The sequence below is a fragment of the Streptopelia decaocto genome (genome assembly GCF_964273445.1).
Source record: "Streptopelia decaocto genome assembly, chromosome: 2".
Classification (NCBI taxonomy): Eukaryota; Metazoa; Chordata; class Aves; order Columbiformes; family Columbidae; genus Streptopelia; species Streptopelia decaocto.
The window spans coordinates 158895111-158915397 of NC_138655.1; the positions used below are offsets into that span (position 1 = coordinate 158895111).

Sequence of the window (20287 nt, forward strand, 5' to 3'; positions counted from 1 at the left end):
TATATTGTTAAAAGTTGGTTTTTATTTGTGACAGTAAAGAAACCATTCAATACCTGATTGACAACACTTCTCTCTCCTGAAAACACTCACATGGTATCGGCAGCGTTTCTCAAGTATCGCCGGATTGTTCATTGCATTAAAGTGTAAACAGCTCCATTAGAAAAAAGAAGAAGAAAAGACACATTTCCATTGCTTACTCCTCTGTAAAGTTCCCCATAGAGCTTTAACAAGAAAGAAAAAGTCAGCTGGAGTTTTACAATATAATGTGAAACAGCAAACGGACAGCTGCTCTTGCATAGTTAGCCCAGAGATTCTCAAGCAATTGCCCCCCCGGTCTCGCCTGCCCCCCCGCGCCCAAAATCATCACAGCACCTTGGAAATCAGAGGCACAAACTGGGTTCTGTTGTACAAATAGGGCTGTGCGGTACTGTGGTTTATTAGTTTAAAAAGAATCCGTCAAACATAGGATTACGTGTTTGTCAATTATAGAGCTACAAGTTATTATTTCTTCTCTTTTTTTTTTTTTTTTTTTACACTGAAATGTCAAAAGCTGCAACATCAGCACACGCCAGTGTCATTTCGATACTTTTATTGTCCCCAACCAGTCTAATCAAAATCACGCTGTGATCAAGTGATTGCACACACCGATAACCAAACCTCCTCAGGTGTCGAGTCGCTTCCATGTATAACTTTGCTGTCTAAAAAGGATTAAAAGGGCAAACCAAAGAGACAAATTCTTCTTTGCAAAGCTTCCTAAATTAACACAGCAACTACATTTGCTCCCGTCCTCCGTCCGGCCCCTGCCGCGATTCCTGGGGGTGAACAAATATTCTGCGCACAGCCCTAGTTTACAAATGGCAATTTAATCGGTAACACTTCAGTTGGATTTCAAAGAATCGGAGGCATTCTGCCTTACAGTTTAATTTAAAAATACCTATACAGGCAAAAAACCTTTGTTAACCCGACATATAAAGGACAACGGAACTTCAGGCCAGGCAGCGTTTCTGTAGCTGAACCCAATGACCAACTGGAAAAGACTTGTGTAATATGCAGAAATAGGACCCACAGGCATGAGCTGCACTTCAAAAGATGCAAGAGATTTAGGATAGAAGTAGTTTTTGTTTCCTCTGTTTTAATTCTTAAAAATCTCGTACTTAAAATACAATCTAATACCCGTATTGCGCATTTTCCAAACGTTCCGCTCGTTATCTGACGCCACGGACAGAGCTCTATTGCTTTGTTAAAATCCAGACACTCTATATATACAGCGTATGTATATCCACGCAAACCTAACACCTGAAATTTCAAGTACGATGGTAAGTATCAGAATAAACAACAGTTCGATCCCTTTGGCCAAATCTGAAGAGCCAGGGAAGGCCCAACCTGACTGGAGATCGTCCCAAGTTTGATATCAATGGGAATGAGTTAATAAAAAAAGAATCAGAAGTGATAAAAAAATACTCTTAAGACACTGGGAAAGATCAAAACTGTAAAGTTTCTCACCTTTGTATTGTCACCAAGTGTCATTTTAATGCTGTACTAAGTTAAAATAAGGGGTTTGGGTTGAAATCTGTGGAGTTCAGGAGTCAAAATAAATGGTCCAGGACAAGTTGTGCAGAACACCGTTCTTTCCAGAAGCTGGTGCAGAAGTTCAGTTGTCCATTCTATGTGGATTTTAGAACAATACAAGACACTTTAATAATCAACATTCATTCACAGACTTAAGGCAACTGGTTCATGAAATCGCTGCTTTCAGAAATGCAAACGAATGACACGGATCCTCTCACGTACAACGGGTCACAACCGGCAAATGACAACGTCTCGGCGGGGTTAATTATTGTCTAATTGGAAGATTGTTTGGTCTAACGCTAGCGAGAAAGTCTTTGAGTTTTCTTCAGCCATTCCCATCATACCTGCACGTCTAACTAGGACCTGAATTCTTCCCTGCAAACTGCGCTGGAGGCCTCGAAGCAACAACGCAGTTGAAAATACTGCTCAGAGAACAACTTTTTGGCAGCTTACAGTTTCATTACTCTCCAAGTCAAATACAAAATTAAACCATCTTCAGCTGAAAATAAACGTTAATGAACCCGAATCCATACGTCCTTTTTTTTTTTTACTTTTTTTTTTTTTTTTCATTTTTTTTGTTTTAAAGAACATAGGATTTTCTTCTTAATCTGACAGTTTTGTTGTGGCACAGAGTTATACAGTACTAAGGTTAATGCCAACCGGTAAGAAAACAGAGCGGCGATGCCACCGCCCCTGGGCGCCACAGCTGGCGCACAGCTGGGACACAGCTGGCCCGCCAGGGGACCAGCTTATACCGCACCCACGACAACCTACTCACTGCCTGCCCTTCTATGAACTGATTTGTTAAGCTGCTTCACCAAGGTTTTAGACGAGGTTGACGACCCAAGTCCATCGCAATGGTTTTTCTTTTCATTATTATTTCCGAGTCGTCGAGACTTTTCGAGAAAAATATAAAAGGCGAAGTGGATTTATTGGTTCGGAATTTGGCACCGGGGTAATTAGAAGCACCAACTACTCCATTTAGCCTTCTAATCGCATGGCTGTGATTTTTACGTTGGTAGATTTCTGGTGCGGGTAATAATTAAAAGGTGACACTGGAAAGGGAATGAAAAATAAATGTGCCTTGTGCTTTAAAGGCTTAAAAATTTAACAGTTATTACTTCACAAGGGTACCTGTGACACTACAGAAGATGCTAAGCAGGTTCTCAGATTGAGATGAGGCTTATTCAACTCCAAAGCCACAGGACCAATTTTAGGCCAGGCTTTTCACTTCTGCCCTTATAGCAAGACTTGATTAAGCTCCTGATCTGTACCTCATGCCTTGGGGAAGAAGAAATACGAATTAGAGAGGTGGGAAAAATACTTCTTGCATTGTTATATAGCAAAGAAAGGACTAATTTTCCTAATTAGAGAAACAAAATATTAACAAATCCTTTCCAGGTCACCTTTAACTGAGTTCTCTGCTCTATCAGATTCCATGGGGTTAATACCCAGGGGTGGGTTATGAAGCCTGCGTTTTATTTATTGCCCAAGTTTGCAGCTTACAGAGAATGTTTCATAGCACAGGCACAGTGGCAAAAACAGTATAACAGCCGATGGTCAACTCCATTTGGTGAGGATACAGTAGCAGCAATTAAAAGAAAGAAGTACTCCAAACAGCTCCATACAGATCCAGCTTACCCAGATGGGGTTTCTTTTTTTAAGAAAAGCATCTTAAACTAATAAATAGATCTCATTCTCCCAAGATAATGGTTTTCTGAAAACGAGAGGCATGGCAGTTGTGCGTAAGCGGAGACAATAGAACTTGATCTGTCTAGAAGAAAAGGTGCTTTAGATCTATTCGCCACCTGATTTTCTCAATTCCATCGTTCCCTAATACTCAACCAACTGCAGATATGTTCAAAACTGTGCCCAAAAAGAAAATCACATCAGTGAAACAACCGTGTAATTAACCCAAATCACCCCTCCCACAAACGCTTCAACCTTCTGAGCATGACAAAATGTAATTACAACTTAATGTCATTGTGGACACAGGAACCCAGCATCTTTGTTTTAACTTTTTCCTTTGTTATATATTACAGTGCTCTATAAAATTTTTTTTCCTTTTTCCTTTTAAAGCATTTAGACAATACAAGACTAAAAGATGTCTGGAAATACGTCTTATACAAAAATGAATTTTTATCTTAAAATAACATTCAAAAAGGCACTTCATTCGGTAAGAAAAAATTCAGAGTCAGGTCAACTGCTCTAAGCAGGGGGTAGAATTGTCTGCATAGTGGGAGGGGAAGAAAGGGAGAGAAATTCAACTGCTGAAATACAAGCTTCTTTTTTTTGGCATGTTTTAAGAAAAGCTGATCGAGTAAAAGATGTCCATTTATGAAATTCATTAAAAGAGTTCTGTTTAAAATAGCTTTTTTTTTTTTTGTTGGTTTTTTGTTTTCCTTTTAAAAAAGTAGTCTGAACACATGACCTTAGGAGTCAGGCTTCTGAAGGCTTAATAGCATCACTCGTGATTGTCCTTCGTGTCCAATGTAACGGGAAGATCAAGAGTAGCACTTCTGAGTGGGGTGACCTCCCCAAAGCTTAACATTTGAAAGGGCTGAAAAGGATGGAGATGCCTCGAGGAACTGTGAGCTGGCAGCAGACATCAGTCCAAGTTCAGGGCTACCTGTTGCAGAGTTTATGGAGCATACTGTAAACTTCTTCCTCTTTGCTTAGTCCTTCAAAGAAAGGAATAAGATCTAGCAGCTCTGTGTCTGTCATGTCATCAAACCAGGACTGCACAGGCACCTGAAACAAAGCAGCCAAGGGGTATTAAGGTGACTTTATGGAGGGAAGAACATGTGAGTTTTGCCTGTGTAGGTGGCCTGTAATTCTCACCGCCATCACAGTGAGGCAAATTACTGGTAATTAGCATTTTCTACAACTGCCCAAAAGGAGGTTGGAGCGTGGAGGGGGTTGGTGTCTTCTGAGTAACAAGCCATAGGACAAGAGGAAATGGCCTCAAGTCGCACCAGGGGAGGTTCAGATTGGATATTAGGAAAAAATTACTCATGGAACGGGCTGTCGGGCATTGGAACAGGCTGCCCAGGGCAGTGGTGGAGTCACCATCCCTGGAGGGGTTTAAAAGATGTACAGACAAGGGTCTTAGGGCCATGGTTTAGTGCTAGATTTAGGTTATGGTTGGTCGCGATGGACTTGAGGATCTCTTCCAACCAAAATGATTCTGTGGTTCATGTGGAGCAGGAGGTTCTAGTCCACATTTTCTAGTATGCAACACCAACCCCAAATCCAACTATAAAACAGCTGTCGTGACCTTCTACAAATCCACGTAACCTACACGGCCAACACTGGAGAGCTCAATTTGCTCTGCCTCGGTATTCAGAACAGACTGGAAGGAAGATACAAGTTATAGAATCACAGGATAGTTTGGGTTGGAAGGGACCTCCAAAGCTCATCCAGTGCCACCCCTGCCATGAGCAGGGACATCTTCACCAGCTCAGGTTGCTCAGAGCCCCGTCCAGCATGGCCTGGGATGTCTCCAGGGATGGTTCATCCACCACCTCTCTGGCCAACCTGGGACAGGGTTTCACCACCCTCAGTATCAAAAATTTCTTCATGTCCAGCCTGAATCTCCCCTCCTTTAGTTTAAAACATCACCCCTTGTCCTATAGCAACAGGCCCTGCTAAAAAGTCTGTCCCCATCTTTCCTACAGGCCCCTTTTAAGCACTGAAAGGCCACAACAAGGTCTCCCCGGAGCTTCTCTCCTCCAGCTGAACACCAACACTTTATTTACAGGCAGGTCTTTTTTTCCCCCGCTATTATCAGTGTGAGTCACTAAACACAGACATGCAGCAACAGCCCCTCCTGGCACGAGGCTGCGCAGGAAATATTTCAACAGTGAGTACAGCACAGTTCTCTGATTAGGGCGGGTTCAGAAAATAATGAATATATTAATGCTTCTTAAATATGTGGGCTGGATTTGGGGAAAGAGCTCTTGTATCTTCACTATGGAAGTACATTGAGGCCTTTTAAAGACCATCTTGGATCTTGTTACAAGCTCTGGTTTCTGCAGAGCCTCAAATATCAGTTCGCTAACAGCGCTTTTCTAGACATGATTAAACCGCTCTGACAAGGTTCCTAATTTCATCTCCCAAATTTCTACAGCTCATTATTTTCTTGGCACTGAATTCCGAGGTACCGAACGATGATCTGGATCAGGTTTTTAATTTTAACCGTGACCATAAATTAGTGCTGCAGATCCTGGTTATTACAAATAGCAACTTTAAACAATGTGCGGCACCAACCAGAAAAATGTTTTCACCAAACCATTGAAGGTATCAAAGTATTAGGATCTAAATTTAAAAGCTGATTGATGCAACATATGAAGCTCATGTTAAAAAAAACCCCACTATACAAACCAGTGTTTCTGATAAAAATTTCCTATGTTAATGTGAACAGTTCACAAAAAAGGCAGCCTAAAAACATCAAAGAAAGGGTTGCACAGCCTGGCTGGTTAAAAGTCGGTAGATCTAAGGCGAGTTCCAGCTTGCTGTGCTGGCAGCTACAGAACAGATGTGAACATCTGTACCGATGGCAGCAACGGATGGAGCACAGGCCGGAGCACTCACAGCTCTGGAGCTGATACGAGACACAGTCAAAATGCTCATTGCTCCTGATTGTTGTCCCTTGAGGTATCGTTGCCTGCCTTTTATTCTTAAAACGTGATGAACTTATTGACTAACATTTCTGAATATGAAGCAAGTTATCACAAAAATACATAAAAGCAGAAGTGTAACAACACAACAGGATCTTGATTTTTTTCTTCCCCTTCGCCACAACTACAGAACTCTAATAGTAACCAGTACAGCATTAATTATCTTGTCTAATAAAATATTTTCATTCAAACAACGAAAAAAGATGGAGTACCAAAAAAAGCAGTTTGAGTGAACATCCTTTTTGTAATTACCACGCCAAAGAAAATCTCTGATGGAGGGCAGCTTCACTTTTTAGAGCTCGGTTAGTTATTGGGGTTCTACACCACTTGGTGTTTCTCAAAACTGACGGAGCAGTGTAGGGAAAAGGGACCTGGGGGTCCTGGGGACAGCAGGATGACCATGAGCCAGCACTGGGCCCTTGTGGCCAGGAAGGCCAATGGTACCTGGGGTGGATTAGAAGGGGGTGGTCAGTAGGTCAGAGAGGTTCTCCTGCCCCTCTACTCTGCCCTGGGGAGACCACACCTGGAATTTTGTGTCCAGTTGTGGCCCCTCAGTTCCAGCAGGACAGGGAACTGCTGGAGAGAGTCCAGCGCAGGGCAACAAAGATGCTGAAGGGAGTGGAGCATCTCCCGTGTGAGGAAAGGCTGAGGGAGCTGGGGCTCTGGAGCTGGAGAAGAGGAGACTGAGGGGTGACCTCAGTAATGTTTACAGATATATAAAGGGTGAGTGTCAGGAGGATGGAGCCAGGCTCTTCTGACAACCAGTGATAGGACAAGGGGCAATGGGTTCAAACTGGAACACAAGAGGTTCCACTTAAATTTGAGAAGAAACTCCTTCCCAATGAGGGTGGCAGAGCCTGGCCCAGGCTGCCCAGGGGGGTTGTGGAGTCTCCTTCTCTGCAGACATTCAAACCCGCCTGGACACCTTCCTGTGTAACCTCATCTGGGTGTTCCTGCTCCATGGGGGGATTGCACTGGATGAGCTTTCGAGGTCCCTTCCAACTCCTGACATTCTGTGATTCTGTGACTTCACGCCAAACTCTAAAAGTAGATGAACAGTTATGCCTGTCAACATCAGTTTGCCCTTGTCCTTCACCATTCCACAGTGAATCTACCTGCAGTCTAAGAAAATGCATAAACTAACACAGTCACCACTCTGAAAAGCTATTTTCTGAATCAGAAAATCTGGTCAAGGACCAGAAAGATAAAGTTACGCTTGAGCACTAAGAATACTTACTGCATTTTCAGGATGGAAGATGTAAGATGCAGGAGAATTATCTACTATAATAACTTTACTCAGCTCACGTCCCAGTCGACTCAGATCCTTCACGTAATTTCCTCGGTGGAAAACACAGGATTCTCTAAAGAGTCTTGCCCTGAACACACCCCAGCGATCCAGCAAGTCGGCTACTGGGTCTGCATACTTAAAAATAGAAGTTAGGAACATGACGTTAGCAACGGGCAGATAAGGTGAATTCGCAGATCTATACACAGAAGGGACACAAAATAATTTCAGATCAAAATGCCCTTTCTTCGTTTTCTTCCCTGCTCCTTGTTAATTAACTCACACGCCTGCAAACCTGAGGTGATTAACAGACAGATAACTACGGAACGTTAACTTGCACTAATGTTTTCCGTGATTTGTCAATTAAGTTTTATGCTTAGGGCCAACTAATAATTACCCCAGGAGTTACCTAGAAGTTGATGGATCCAGAGATCTCACCTGACATTACCCTAAAACCAGCCAGCGCTAACAGAAAACCCATATGAAGCCACTTCCACAGCTGATTCATCTTCATATGCCTTTGAAGATAAACTGCACTGAGGGCACCTGCGGCTTTTTCAAACGATGCCCTTGGAGCGACTGGGTCAGGAAGAATCTTAAGGTTGCCAAATTGCATAATTGGGCCATAAAAGATCAAAGATGTACGTTATTAGGAAAAATACCAATGTGCAATACTGGGAGATTCTCATTTTATATAAGAAGATGATACTTTCAGTGAGACACAGCTTAGAATCCAGCAATTGAAATAAACTGTCCAAGGAAAAGTATCCAAATAAGCCATGAAATCACCATGAAAATGGTAGTTATAACTTATGTTTGAAGGATATATTTTATATATTTTTTAAACTGAAAAACAAAACTGATGTTGAAATCAATCATCTTTTGACTATGAAACCACTAGACATCGAACTACAGTCTGAAATTGCTCCATTATTTGGGATTTTCACACTGTGACTGAACAGAATATGGCCAACAGTGCATGGAAGAATCCTCTGAAGAGGCAGCTCTACAGATCTAAACATGGTCCTGTCCCCTTCCACCATCTCTACACTAGGTTGGAGTAAAAGTTGGCTACGCTAGAGCATTATTTAGAAATAATCAATACAGTTTTACAAACAAGACGCCACAAATACAAAACACTGATAAAAAACCCCAAAGAACTGAAGATGTCGACTACTGCAACGTCTACCACAAAACTACCTACGAGGTACTAGTGCTACTGGAGGGCACAAAATATTCCTGTTGATGTTTCAAGCTTTAGGAAACATCTGATTTTCTAACTTCAGATTCCACAAAAACCCACGTGTTCCAAATTTTGAGATGCAGTAAATTTCTGATAGGGATCAACGCAGGGTTATTTTATTTCATGCCCAGCTTTAATACACGGCTTTACTCGCAAGCTATTTGTTCTAATTTCTCACTATAACCATGGTAACTTGTCAGCCTTTCATATTGGCATTATGAGCAATGCATGGAGGCTACATTATGAGCCAAGCCCATATGTGATGGTGTTACCATGGAAACACTTACCCACACACTAGCAGACAAAAGTACACACTGTCAGACAAAGAAGCAGAAAAGAAGGGGAAAAAATTAAGATAGTACCAAGTGTGGAAATAATTATCCATAGAAAACCCAGCCAAAAGTCCAGTGACCAGCACCGTGAGGGGGTGAATGGAGGAACAAACCTTGGCTAGACTGGCTGTGAAGAGAACACATTCAAAGAGCTCTCCCATCCTTTGAAGAAACTCATCCACATGTGGTCGTTTCAACACATAAACCTGGAATGACAGTGACAATTTGGGTCAAACGGTGTTTAAAAAACACACAAAAAACTAACTTAAAACACCTCCTGTAACGCTAACACTGGAAGAGACAAAAGTTAGCGTGGAAAGAGTTCAGATGGAATGCTAAAAGGCAAAAAAAATAGCATATACGAGATAAAAGTAGACATCCAGTAATGAGAAATTTGAATGCACAGGCTGCCAAGCCCCACGCTGATTATGCTACAGCATCATCTGGAGTGATGCTGCTTGAAAAACCTCATTAAAGGCGAAGAGAGACAGTGGGGCTGCTCAAGAAGAGGATTCAGATGTCACAACCAGAGCGGTTTTGGTGCTGGGATCCTCAGTCCTGCCGAGCTCTACCGAAGGAATAAATCAATCTGATGCAACCTCCACGCTGACAGCAATTGCACAATAGGGAACTGTTTTCTTCCTGGGGCTAATTCTTTAATTTTTCCAATTCCAGGTGCGAAGCACCGTAGCTTGTTATGGATAATTATTAATTGTGTGGCTCTGGAGCAAGCTTTCACCAAAAATCTTCACGGAATGTGCAGCAAAAGCTGCTTTCTAAATGCGGTGGTGAGGTCTCCAGCGTATTTTACTGTGACCTTACCGTAAAGATGGGAAATACCCGGGATTTCTCCGGAGCAGCTTTGCTTTCTGCAACGTTATCTTGCCTTTTTGCACCGCCAACACGCAGCTCCTGTCAACAACCTGATTAATAAACGTTGGAGCCTCCTCGTTTCTCTTTTCAGAGCGAGCAAGATGATTTGCATGTGCAAAAAAACCCACCGAGATAAGAGAATTGCAGCTCGGGAAGCCGACAAGCAGCTCACAATACACCGGGAAGCCAAAGAGGGGAGTCTGCTTGAAAAAGTATTTATCTGTTTTGTTTGCGCTCAGATTAAAAGTCGGAGAGAAAACACTGGCGGCGTTTTATCTTCGGCGCTTGGCAAATAATCCTTAATGCTGGAAATTTCAAGGCTGAATACAGGGAGGAATGATGCAATTGCAGGAATTTCTGTCTTTGATATGTTGAGCTAGATTAATTGTATGTGTTTTAGGAGATTCAGATTAATAAAGAGGTAACAAACACGAGGCACCCAGAGAAAAAGCCTGAAGGAGAAATATATGGAAATAGCAGCTTGGACTGAAGTGTAACAAATAAAGCCTTTAGCAAAACAAGAACTAATAGGGACTTGAAATTGAAAACCTAAAGCTGAAAGCAAAGTTTTATTAAAAACATGTATGATGGGGCTGTACCTTAATGACTAAAGCAGAAATGTTAATTACTTTCCCACTTTATGCAGCGTAGAGCTCAGAGCATGAAGACCTGATCTGCTCTAAGCTATTTCTGTGAAGTTCAGCTAAACTATTTCTGGCCCCTCCAATTCAAGCAATACATTCAAACTTTGATACAGATACTAAATGATAAGCCAGGTTTACCTTTTATTTGTTTAAACAGCCACAGCAGCACTTCACCAATCAAATAAATGTGACAACTTGTGAATTAAAGACACTGCACAGATTTCCTTCAACACTCATCCTGTGTTTCGCTAAGCACAAACCAAGTCATTTCTTCTCCTATAATAATGCAATTAATTTTCCACTTAAATTTTACTACACAAAGTAGGGTTTCCTTCCCAAATTGTACCTTCATTTTTTTAAAGACACAAGTAGAAAGACACTTGCAAGGTACCCAGAAAGACATTGTTGGACTTGCCAGTGATAAGAGGAAAGATTGCAAGATGAGTAACGCCTTAACTCTACAGCTCATTACAAAGTTCTTAATTATTTAGAATTTTATTATGTGTTGACATTTAATTATATATTTGGGATATTAATTATATTCCCACGCTTATTCTTGAGGGACACCCCACAGTCTTGAAGTCATTCTTGGATAGTAAGTGCTGGAATTTAGTATTAATTTCCCTTTTAAAACCGAGTGTTTTCAGCCACAGCAAAACAAACCTCCTCTTCGCTTTCCACCTCTATCTCCTCCTCTGTCGGTGAAATATTTCCACGTGGAATGTAATTACAAACTCCAAGCCAAGGATATGAACTTTGCTGCTTGCAACATAACCCAACTGCTCCATCAAGAGAGCACCCAGTACATCAACGGAGTAAAACCAGAGCAAAAGCTCCTCAACCACAGGCCTGCGGACAGGAACGGGCTTAGAAAAACAAATATTTGCAATATGCGCTTTTTTAGCAATTTCTGGGTCTCCTAATACTGCAACTAGTCAGCATCAGCTGTAAGCACACAGTATTTTTAAGTCGTATTGTCTAATTTCTGCAGTTTAGAGCCCCTGATCCACCACAGCAGCCTCAACCTCCTCTACTTGAGTTTCTCCTTCTATTCGGCCTTAAATGTTTCCTGTTGGGCTCTGGCCAATACATTTGCTCCTCAGATTAAATGCCTTATTAATAATGAATGTGATCTCTTAGGATGAAGCCTCACCAAATTTTTCCCTTCATTCTCTCCCTCTCTAAAAAGCCCCAAGTCCTTCAGTTCCCCCTTGGTTTTATTTTATTCCATTTTATTTTTTCTTCCATTCCAAAATTCCATTCCAAAATTCCATTCCAAAACTCCATTCCAAAACTCCATTCCAAAACTCCATTCCAAAACTCCATTCCAAAACTCCATTCCATTCCATTCCAAAATTCCATTCCATTCCAAAATTCCATTCCATTCCAAAATTCCATTCCATTCCAAAATTCCATTCCATTCCAAAATTCTATTCCATTCCATTCCAAAATTCCATTCCATTCCATTCCAAAATTCTATTCCATTCCATTCTATTCCATTCCATTCCAAAATTCTATTCCATTCCATTCTATTCCATTCCATTCCAAAATTCTATTCTATTCCATTCCAAAATTCTATTCCATTCCAAAATTCTATTCCATTCCATTCCATTCCAAAATTCTATTCCATTCCAAAATTCCATTCCATTCCAAAATTCCATTCCATTCCAAAATTCTATTCCATTCCAAAATTCTATTCCATTCCATTCCAAAATTCCATTCCATTCCAAAATTCTATTCCATTCCATTCCAAAATTTCATTCCATTCCAAAATTCTATTCCATTCCATTCCATTCCAAAATTCCATTCCATTCCAAAATTCTATTCCATTCCAAAATTCTATTCCATTCCATTCCATTCCAAAATTCCATTCCATTCCAAAATTCCATTCCATTCCAAAATTCCATTCCATTCCATTCCAAAATTCCATTCCATTCCATTCCAAAATTCCATTCCATTCCATTCCAAAATTCTATTCCATTCCAAAATTCTATTCCATTCCAAAATTCTATTCCATTCCAAAATTCTATTCCATTCCATTCCAAAATTCTATTCCATTCCATTCCAAAATTCTATTCCATTCCATTCCAAAATTCTATTCTATTCCATCCCAAAATTCTATTCCATTCCATCCCAAAATTCTATTCCATTCCATCCCAAAATTCTATTCCATTCCATCCCAAAATTCTATTCCATTCCATTCCAAAATTCTATTCCATTCTACTCCATTCCATTCCATTCCATTCCAAAATTCTATTCTATTCCATCCCACCCCACTTCCATCCTATCCTATTCCCTCCTATTCCACTCCATTCTACTACATTCTATTCTACTCCACTCTATCCTATTCTACGCCACTCCATTCCACTCCATTCCATTCTTTTAAACAACCCTGGGTGTTTTTGCAGAGCAACATACCTTAACACTCCGCATGCTTATTCCCCCCCGAAGTTATTTTTTATTTCGAGAAGTCCTACTTAGATCCTGGAAGCGACTCCAAGCGCGCTGGTATCCTGGGCTACAAAATCTCTTTGGTTTCCTTCACATAAAAAGCTTTCTTCAGCTGACACTGCAGCTCTTTTCTCCTATTCCTCCTCATTTGGAATTTCCCCCCCCCTTTACTTTGGTAGCGGCTGGACTTGAATCTCAATGCCGCATGGTTATTTGTGGCTTGGATTTTTCCTCCCTCGCCTGACGTCTTCAGTTTTAGTCTCTAGACTAACTGGCTCCTGGCGTTTTTCTGAGATTTATATACTGTCCTCAGGGCATTAAAAAACAGTTTTTCTGTACTGTATGCTCACTGATTTCTTCCTTATCACAGTAAGAATTTAGAGGAATAGAGCCTTTTTTTAAATTGTTATTTAAAATGAAATGTTAAGGCACAAATGGAGCACTAGGCATGTTTTCACAGGACTCTCTACTTACAGCTGCTAATGGCAGAACACAAGTAATTATCTTTAATTGTTTCCAAGCATTTTGCATTTCCACATACATTTTCCATACCTCAAAGCAGCCTTCACCTAAAGAGATTCTATTTGTAAACCAAAAGAGAAACCAGCTCAATTTTAATCAATTAAACAGGACGCAAAGAACTGCCTTTCAAAAACCAACAGAATGTTCAAGTAACGACAAAGAAATCTGCCTGTGACAACTCGAGCTCCTGTAACCTCCTGTTTTGTGGGCTGGGTGCATCTTAACGTTGAGCAGAAAATAAAATGTGTTCTTGAGCTGCATTTCTCTGGAATATGAAGTTGTGGTTGCCTCCTAGTGCAAGTAACCAAGAATAGGCCAGCTCGGATGGATACAGCCTATCCTGGATTACTTGAACCAGGCCGCAGCCTTCTGGAAGAAAGTCAATTAATTCCGTCCCTTCTAGAAAGAAAGTTTGATATTTGAACAGCGTTTTCCCCCACCAAAAATAAACCTCACAACAGTCTGTACATTAGTTTCAAAGTATACATGATAAATGTTGCTTTAGTTTTTAACAACTAGTAATATACAACTGTGAATTGAATACAAAAAACCACTTAAAAACTAGTTTTACTCATTTAACAAACAAAGAATAAACTCCAAGTTATACCAAAGTTATACCAAAGGGTAGGAACCACCCCAGGTTCCAGTATAAGTTGGGGAATGACCTATTAGAGAGCAGGGTAGGGGAAAGGGACCTGGGGGTCCTGGGGACAGCAGGGTGACCATGAGCCAGCACTGGGCCCTTGTGGCCAGGAAGCCAATGGTACCTGGGGTGGATTAGAAGGGGGTGGTCAGTAGGTCAGAGAGGTTCTCCTGCCCCTCTGCTCTGCCCTGGGGAGACCACACCTGGAATCTTGTGTCCAGTTGTGGCCCCTCAGTTCCAGAAGGACAGGGAACTGCTGGAGAGAGTCCAGCGCAGGGCAACAAAGAGTCCAGCGCAGGGCAACAAAGATGCTGAAGGGAGTGGAGCATCTCCCGTGTGAGGAAAGGCTGAGGGAGCTGGGGCTCTGGAGCTGGAGAAGAGAAGACTGAGGGGTGACCTCAGTAATGTTTACAGATACATAAAGGGTGAGTGTCAGGAGGATGGAGCCAGGCTCTTCTCGGTGACAACCAATGACAGGACAAGGGGTAATGGGTACAAACTGGAACACAAGAGGTTCCACTTAAATTTGAGAAGAAACTTCTTCATGGTGAGGGTGGCAGAGCCTGGCCCAGGCTGCCCAGGGAGGTTGTGGAGTCTCCTTCTCTGCAGACATTCCAACCCGCCTGGACACCTTCCTGTGTAACCTCATCTGGGTGTTCCTGCTCCATGGGGGGATTGCACTGGATGAACTTTTGAGGTCCCTTCCAATGCCTGACATTCTGTGATTCTGTGATATGTTTCAAGCATTCAGCTCTGGTGAACATTACAGGTTTAACTACCCTGGATATTCAACTTTTCTACATAAAACAGGCACGGTATAGACACTGTCAAAGCAACTATCACTTTAAAACATGTTTCAGTCCACTGGCTGATGTTTAGTAATTATTTTAAGAGTGACAATGACATGGATGGTTTTTGTAACAGGAAATAAAACAAACTAGGAACTAACTTTATGAGCATCAATTTTTCCAGAATAAAAACACAAACATATTAGTCCAAGTAAAAACAATCCATATAAAAGACAACACTTCAGAATTTAAAGTATTTAAAATCTCCATTGAAATACATGCAGGGAGTATCTGCAACTCAATAACTGCATTATCTTTAACCTACAATAACCAACAGGAGACGTTGCAAACAATTTGCAAGATTCATATACCAGAAAGGCTCAGCTCCACATGAACCAGTAAAACCCGTTCCCAGCAAGAACTTTAATGTCTGTCTGAAGTACTGAAAATGTACTGTAATTTATTTCATTCAACATTTATAGAAATGACTACGGATTAAACACACCAAGCCAAGATACATGAAGGGGACTGGTTTTCAAATTACGCCTGTTTTGCATTTGCTGAAAACCATTTCACAGAGTCTTAAGTGAAGCTCTTAAAGAATAAGACATAAAAATTAGTCCCTTGCAATTTTGTGTGGACCTTTTAAAGATGCTCAAGTGTATAAAAAGTCCTATCAGTGGAACTTAAATTACTTACAGGAAGAAAAGGAGACAGAACTTGAACTCAGATTGCCACAAGAACTGAAGAAATGTCTGTTCTTCCTTAATACTTTTATAAAGTTTTGTCCCTATGAACTACCAACGGATTTTAAAGCCAATTTATGTCCTGATTGTCTGTGGAGAGAAATTAAGTATTCAAGTATTTTTTTTCCGGGCTTGGTTTGAAAACCCATCCTTAAAACACTTTCAAAGTGGAAATGATCTAAAATTGATAAAGAGTCAAGTATTGAAGTTCTGAGATATTGTAAACAACTGGAAAAGCTAAAATCTCCATTGAATCACATGCTTAGTAGTTAGAAAAAGCTTAGTAGTTAGAAACTACATACCTGATCAAACAGGGATGATACATCCCAGAGGACACAGATTTTGTATTTAGCAAAAGGACAAGTTATGGAGTTTACAAAAAGAGTGGAAACGCTCTGGGACATCGTCCCACGGCTTGAACAACGGCGCTTACCTGATGTATGGTGCCATCGATTTCAACAGGAACGATGAAATCTGCGTTGCTAATTGGCTAGAAAGAACGACAAGGACATAAATCAACATTAAAATATATTAGAGGGAAAATTTCAGAGGCATAAAAGAGAAGAGCACTCACTTCTCAATAAAAAGTTAATATATATTATTCTGTATTAACTCTGTGTGAGTTGTGTTCACCAGACACTGCACCTCCCTCTTTCCTTTTTAAATAACCCCCACTACCACTGAGTGTGTTCACCAGCATAAATACCTATTTGCACAACCCTTTCATCAAGTCTACGTGGATGATAGCAAAGGAACTCACCTATGTGCTCCCCATATTCTACTGTGGGTCATCAATTAGTAATTAATTGAAGTAATACCTAAAGCTTATATTTGAATCAGGAGCTGCAACAAGGGAAGACTTAAGTCGTATGGTTAAATAATTCTTAAGATGTGATACCCAAGAACATGCTATACGAATCAAATTAAACATATAAACCAAACCATTTTAATGCACAAGGGAAGAGCGGGCACACTCTGTCCAAGTCCTCAAATCCATTTTTCTAGCCTGCTGGATACGAGCTATTTCTTTAGACTTACTGTGAAAACCTGTTGGTCAAGGAAATTACTTTAGAAAGCTGGAAAATGTCCCTGTAGAGAGTTTAAGAGCCCCTGGTCTAATTTTGGCTGGGCAGCAGTGGTGGTTGGAGAACGCACGGATAAAAATGTTTACTGGTTCCAATGGACGTGGAACTGGGCAGGATCCTTTGGTGCGGCTCACGTTACGTCCACGATAAAAAAAGTCATGTAGACATGCCTGGCTGAAATTTGTAACTCACCTAACAATCTCCAGCTGGGAAATGGGTGAAACACTGAGTGGCCAAATACAGTTTGGATGATGAACAGACAATAAACTTCACATCTAACAGCCTAAAGTAAAGGTTGGGGGTTGTGTGGCTGGAAAACATCTTCACTTGGCTTTCTCAGACCTGCATGGACCTTCCCAGCTGGTCTTCTGGATCAGTCGATCTACTGATCTCAGGTACCACCACAGCGGTGCCCCTGAAGAACGTGCAAGACTAGAAACAGTCGTAAAATCCATTTGGGGGGGCAAGAAAGCAGAGAAGCAGCCAAGGAAAAGAGACTGAGAAGATCACACACTGGTGAGCCTGAAGAGGTGCTCTGTGAAAAATGGTAGGAAAGAAGAAACCTGCACTGTCAACCTGACGGCATCACTTTGATCCCACTCCGTGGAAGAACAACCTTCTAATGATACAGCTCAACAACCTTCATGTGAGGAGAGTAAAATGACCGTAAGAATTTATACAGACGGCAACACCCTCTCTCGGTAGCAAAGTACTAAGGAAGATGGTTTGAACCCATGTCAAGTGTTGTGTCATGAGAAGCTTTGCTGAATCCACTTGTCCTGACCAACCACTATTGGCAACCAAACCTCCGACGCTGGCAAACTCCATCCTGCCGATGACCACTGTGCCAATAAGATCTAGAGAATACCTCAAACACAATCTATTTTTTTAAGCCTGCATCAAGTGATTTCCAAGCTATATCCCTCTTTCTGCTTCTGAAAAGGACAGAGAGGGGTCTCCCCACTGATAAGTATATATATATATGTGTGTATATATATATATATATATATATATGACCAAACTTTCTCACCAGGAGCAACAGCGACCTGAGAAAACCAGAGTCTGTTTAGACAATTGAATTTTTACTAACAAATAAAAATCACCCTTAGACTTTGTCATGATAACCAAACTACTCGCAACTATGTATTTGCTTCCCCTGCTTGTACTTCAGATGGGAGAAGGGAAGGAGGGAGAAGGGAAGGAGGGAGAAGGGAAGGAGGGAGAAGGGAAGGAGGGAGAAGGGAAGGAGGGAGAAGGGAAGGAGGGAGAAGGGAAGGAGGGAGAAGGGAAGGAGGGAGAAGGGAAGGAGGGAGAAGGGAAGGAGGGAGATCTGCAAGAGTTTGCTGGGTAAAGGCTTCAGGGGTTGCAGACGTGGAGCAGTAGATGCCTCGAGTGGGACCCGCAGAGACAGTGTGAAAGAAGACAATGTATTTCCATAGAAAATCTTCAGCTAGAACTGTTTCTATTTAATGAAAAAAAAAAGCTTCAGAGTTTTAAATGTTCCCAAAAATTTTCACAGACAGTTTTGAATATGACTGCATTCCAGACTTGCATGTGGTTTAATTCATTTTATACAAAACCATGTTTACATCTCCTTGATTTAATAATTTATGATTTTTGCTTCTATTATTGTTTTATGATGGGAATGATAACTATAATGTCTATCTATTCCTTTTTTACTCTTGCCAAAGCACCCCGAACTTTATTCCTTTAATATGCACCTAACATGAAAGACTGGTACCTCCTTAAAGCTTCACACATACGCAAGGGCATAAAAAGGCAAGAATTACCCTCCTTCAGATGTTGCTGCTTTCATAAAAGTGCACTTTAAATAATCCGCCTCTCTGGTTGTGTTAAAAAAAATAACCTTCATTTGAAATATGAAGCCTATTTCATAACAGAATTAGGAATTCTAAACCATCATGTGTTTTAAATAAAGCCTTTTGTACTAAAAATCACAAATTTATGTGGGTTTTTAGAGCTTTTAAGCAGGGACCTGCCTGGTAGAGCTGACATAGGGAAGAAAAAAAGGCGTCTTAAAGAAATGGCACAAGTAACTTGATTTTGCAGGCAGAATAAGTGTTAAAATGACTTTATGAAATAAAGTCCGAACAGGAGCACTGGGCAGTACCAGCCACCACACAGCTAAGGCCATTTTCCTCCAACGCTCAGTTTTCTCACATGGTACCATAGGGCTTCACATTGAAATCAAACCATCACAGCCCTACGACTCCAATAGTGCAGAAATTCCAGCGTTTGCCCAACTCTATTTATTTCATGGAAAAAAAGGACCAGTTTTCTTCTCCTAATACAAAGCATTATTCAGTGTTCAAGACTAAGTAGAATAACCTTTTGATTTTTCTCAAATATCTATTCAACGTCATGTAAATGCCCTTTGAATAAATGGGATGATTAAAACGAGCCCACTAAGAAAGGACCTTGCAATAAAAGCAAAGCTCAGTCCTACAAGAAAGGATCCAACCATTAAAGGTGTATTTCTTGAAAACTGGAACTGAGGGGCCACAGCTGGACACAATATTCCAGGTGTGGTCTCCCCAGGGCAGAGTAGAGGGGCAGGAGAACCTCTCTGACCTACTGACCACCCCCCTTCTAATCCACCCCAGGTACCATTGGCCTTCCTGGCCACAAGGGCCCAGTGCTGGCTCATGGTCACCCTGCTGTCCCCAGGACCCCCAGGTCCCTTTCCCCTACACTGCTCTCCAACAGGTCATTCAGGTAACACTAAGCCTAATATTCCATTATTTGAATGTAAATTTAGACGTTTAAATTCAGCTATCCCTTACTATTTTTGAGTCTCTTTTAATTAGGAAGGCAGGACCTTCCCTCCCCAATCCAGCTGTATTTCTAGTCCCCTTAAAAAATTCTTCTGTACCAAGTCTGGGTAGAGAAGACAATGACCCGGCATTGAGGTTTAGAGGTTCCTGTTCGCCACCACAAACTCTTATAGACCACGAGGAACAGTAAGGAAAGAGAAGAACCTTAGTTTCAGTTTGAGGCACAGGAATATTTGTTCTAGTATCTCCTTATAAGGTCTTTTTTAAGTCAACAAAGACAGCCTGTTGCCAGATTCTAACCACAAGATGAATTAGGGTTTGCATATTTAAATGCAGGATTCAAACGCCGAGCTGATGCGAGCAGTGAAAAATGTTGTGCCACCAAAACTATAAAGTTGGTGGTAACTCTAGCTTGGAAATATACTCTTGATTCTTCAATATTCTCCAATATTGAAGTATAAAACTAACAAACGCTTTACCATTTCTGATATTTGTTAGTCAGAAATACTACCGGTACTCTGAGCCAGTTTATTTGTATTTCTGAAGTCTCCCCTTCTAACTTTAGCCCGACTTAAACAATAGAAAAATACCACGACTTCCACCACATGCTGAATTCTGAAGGGTTATAAAAA

At 41.1% G+C, this 20287-nt stretch overlaps 1 protein-coding gene across 5 annotated transcripts in view; it reads right to left on the reverse strand.

The window, feature by feature from the left end:
- CTDSPL (CTD small phosphatase like) overlaps positions 1-20287 on the reverse strand; it is an 86031-nt gene continuing 65744 nt past the window's right edge. For all 5 annotated transcript variants that reach the window (XM_082044789.1, XM_082044790.1, XM_082044791.1 and 2 more), the window contains 4 exons: positions 16209-16265; positions 9222-9314; positions 7486-7671; positions 1-4320 (listed from right to left, as the gene is read on the reverse strand). In XM_082044789.1, coding sequence (XP_081900915.1) covers positions 4195-4320; positions 7486-7671; positions 9222-9314; positions 16209-16265 — 462 coding nt within the window. In that variant the 3' untranslated portion in view covers positions 1-4194. The remainder of the gene's footprint in view (positions 4321-7485; positions 7672-9221; positions 9315-16208; positions 16266-20287) is intronic.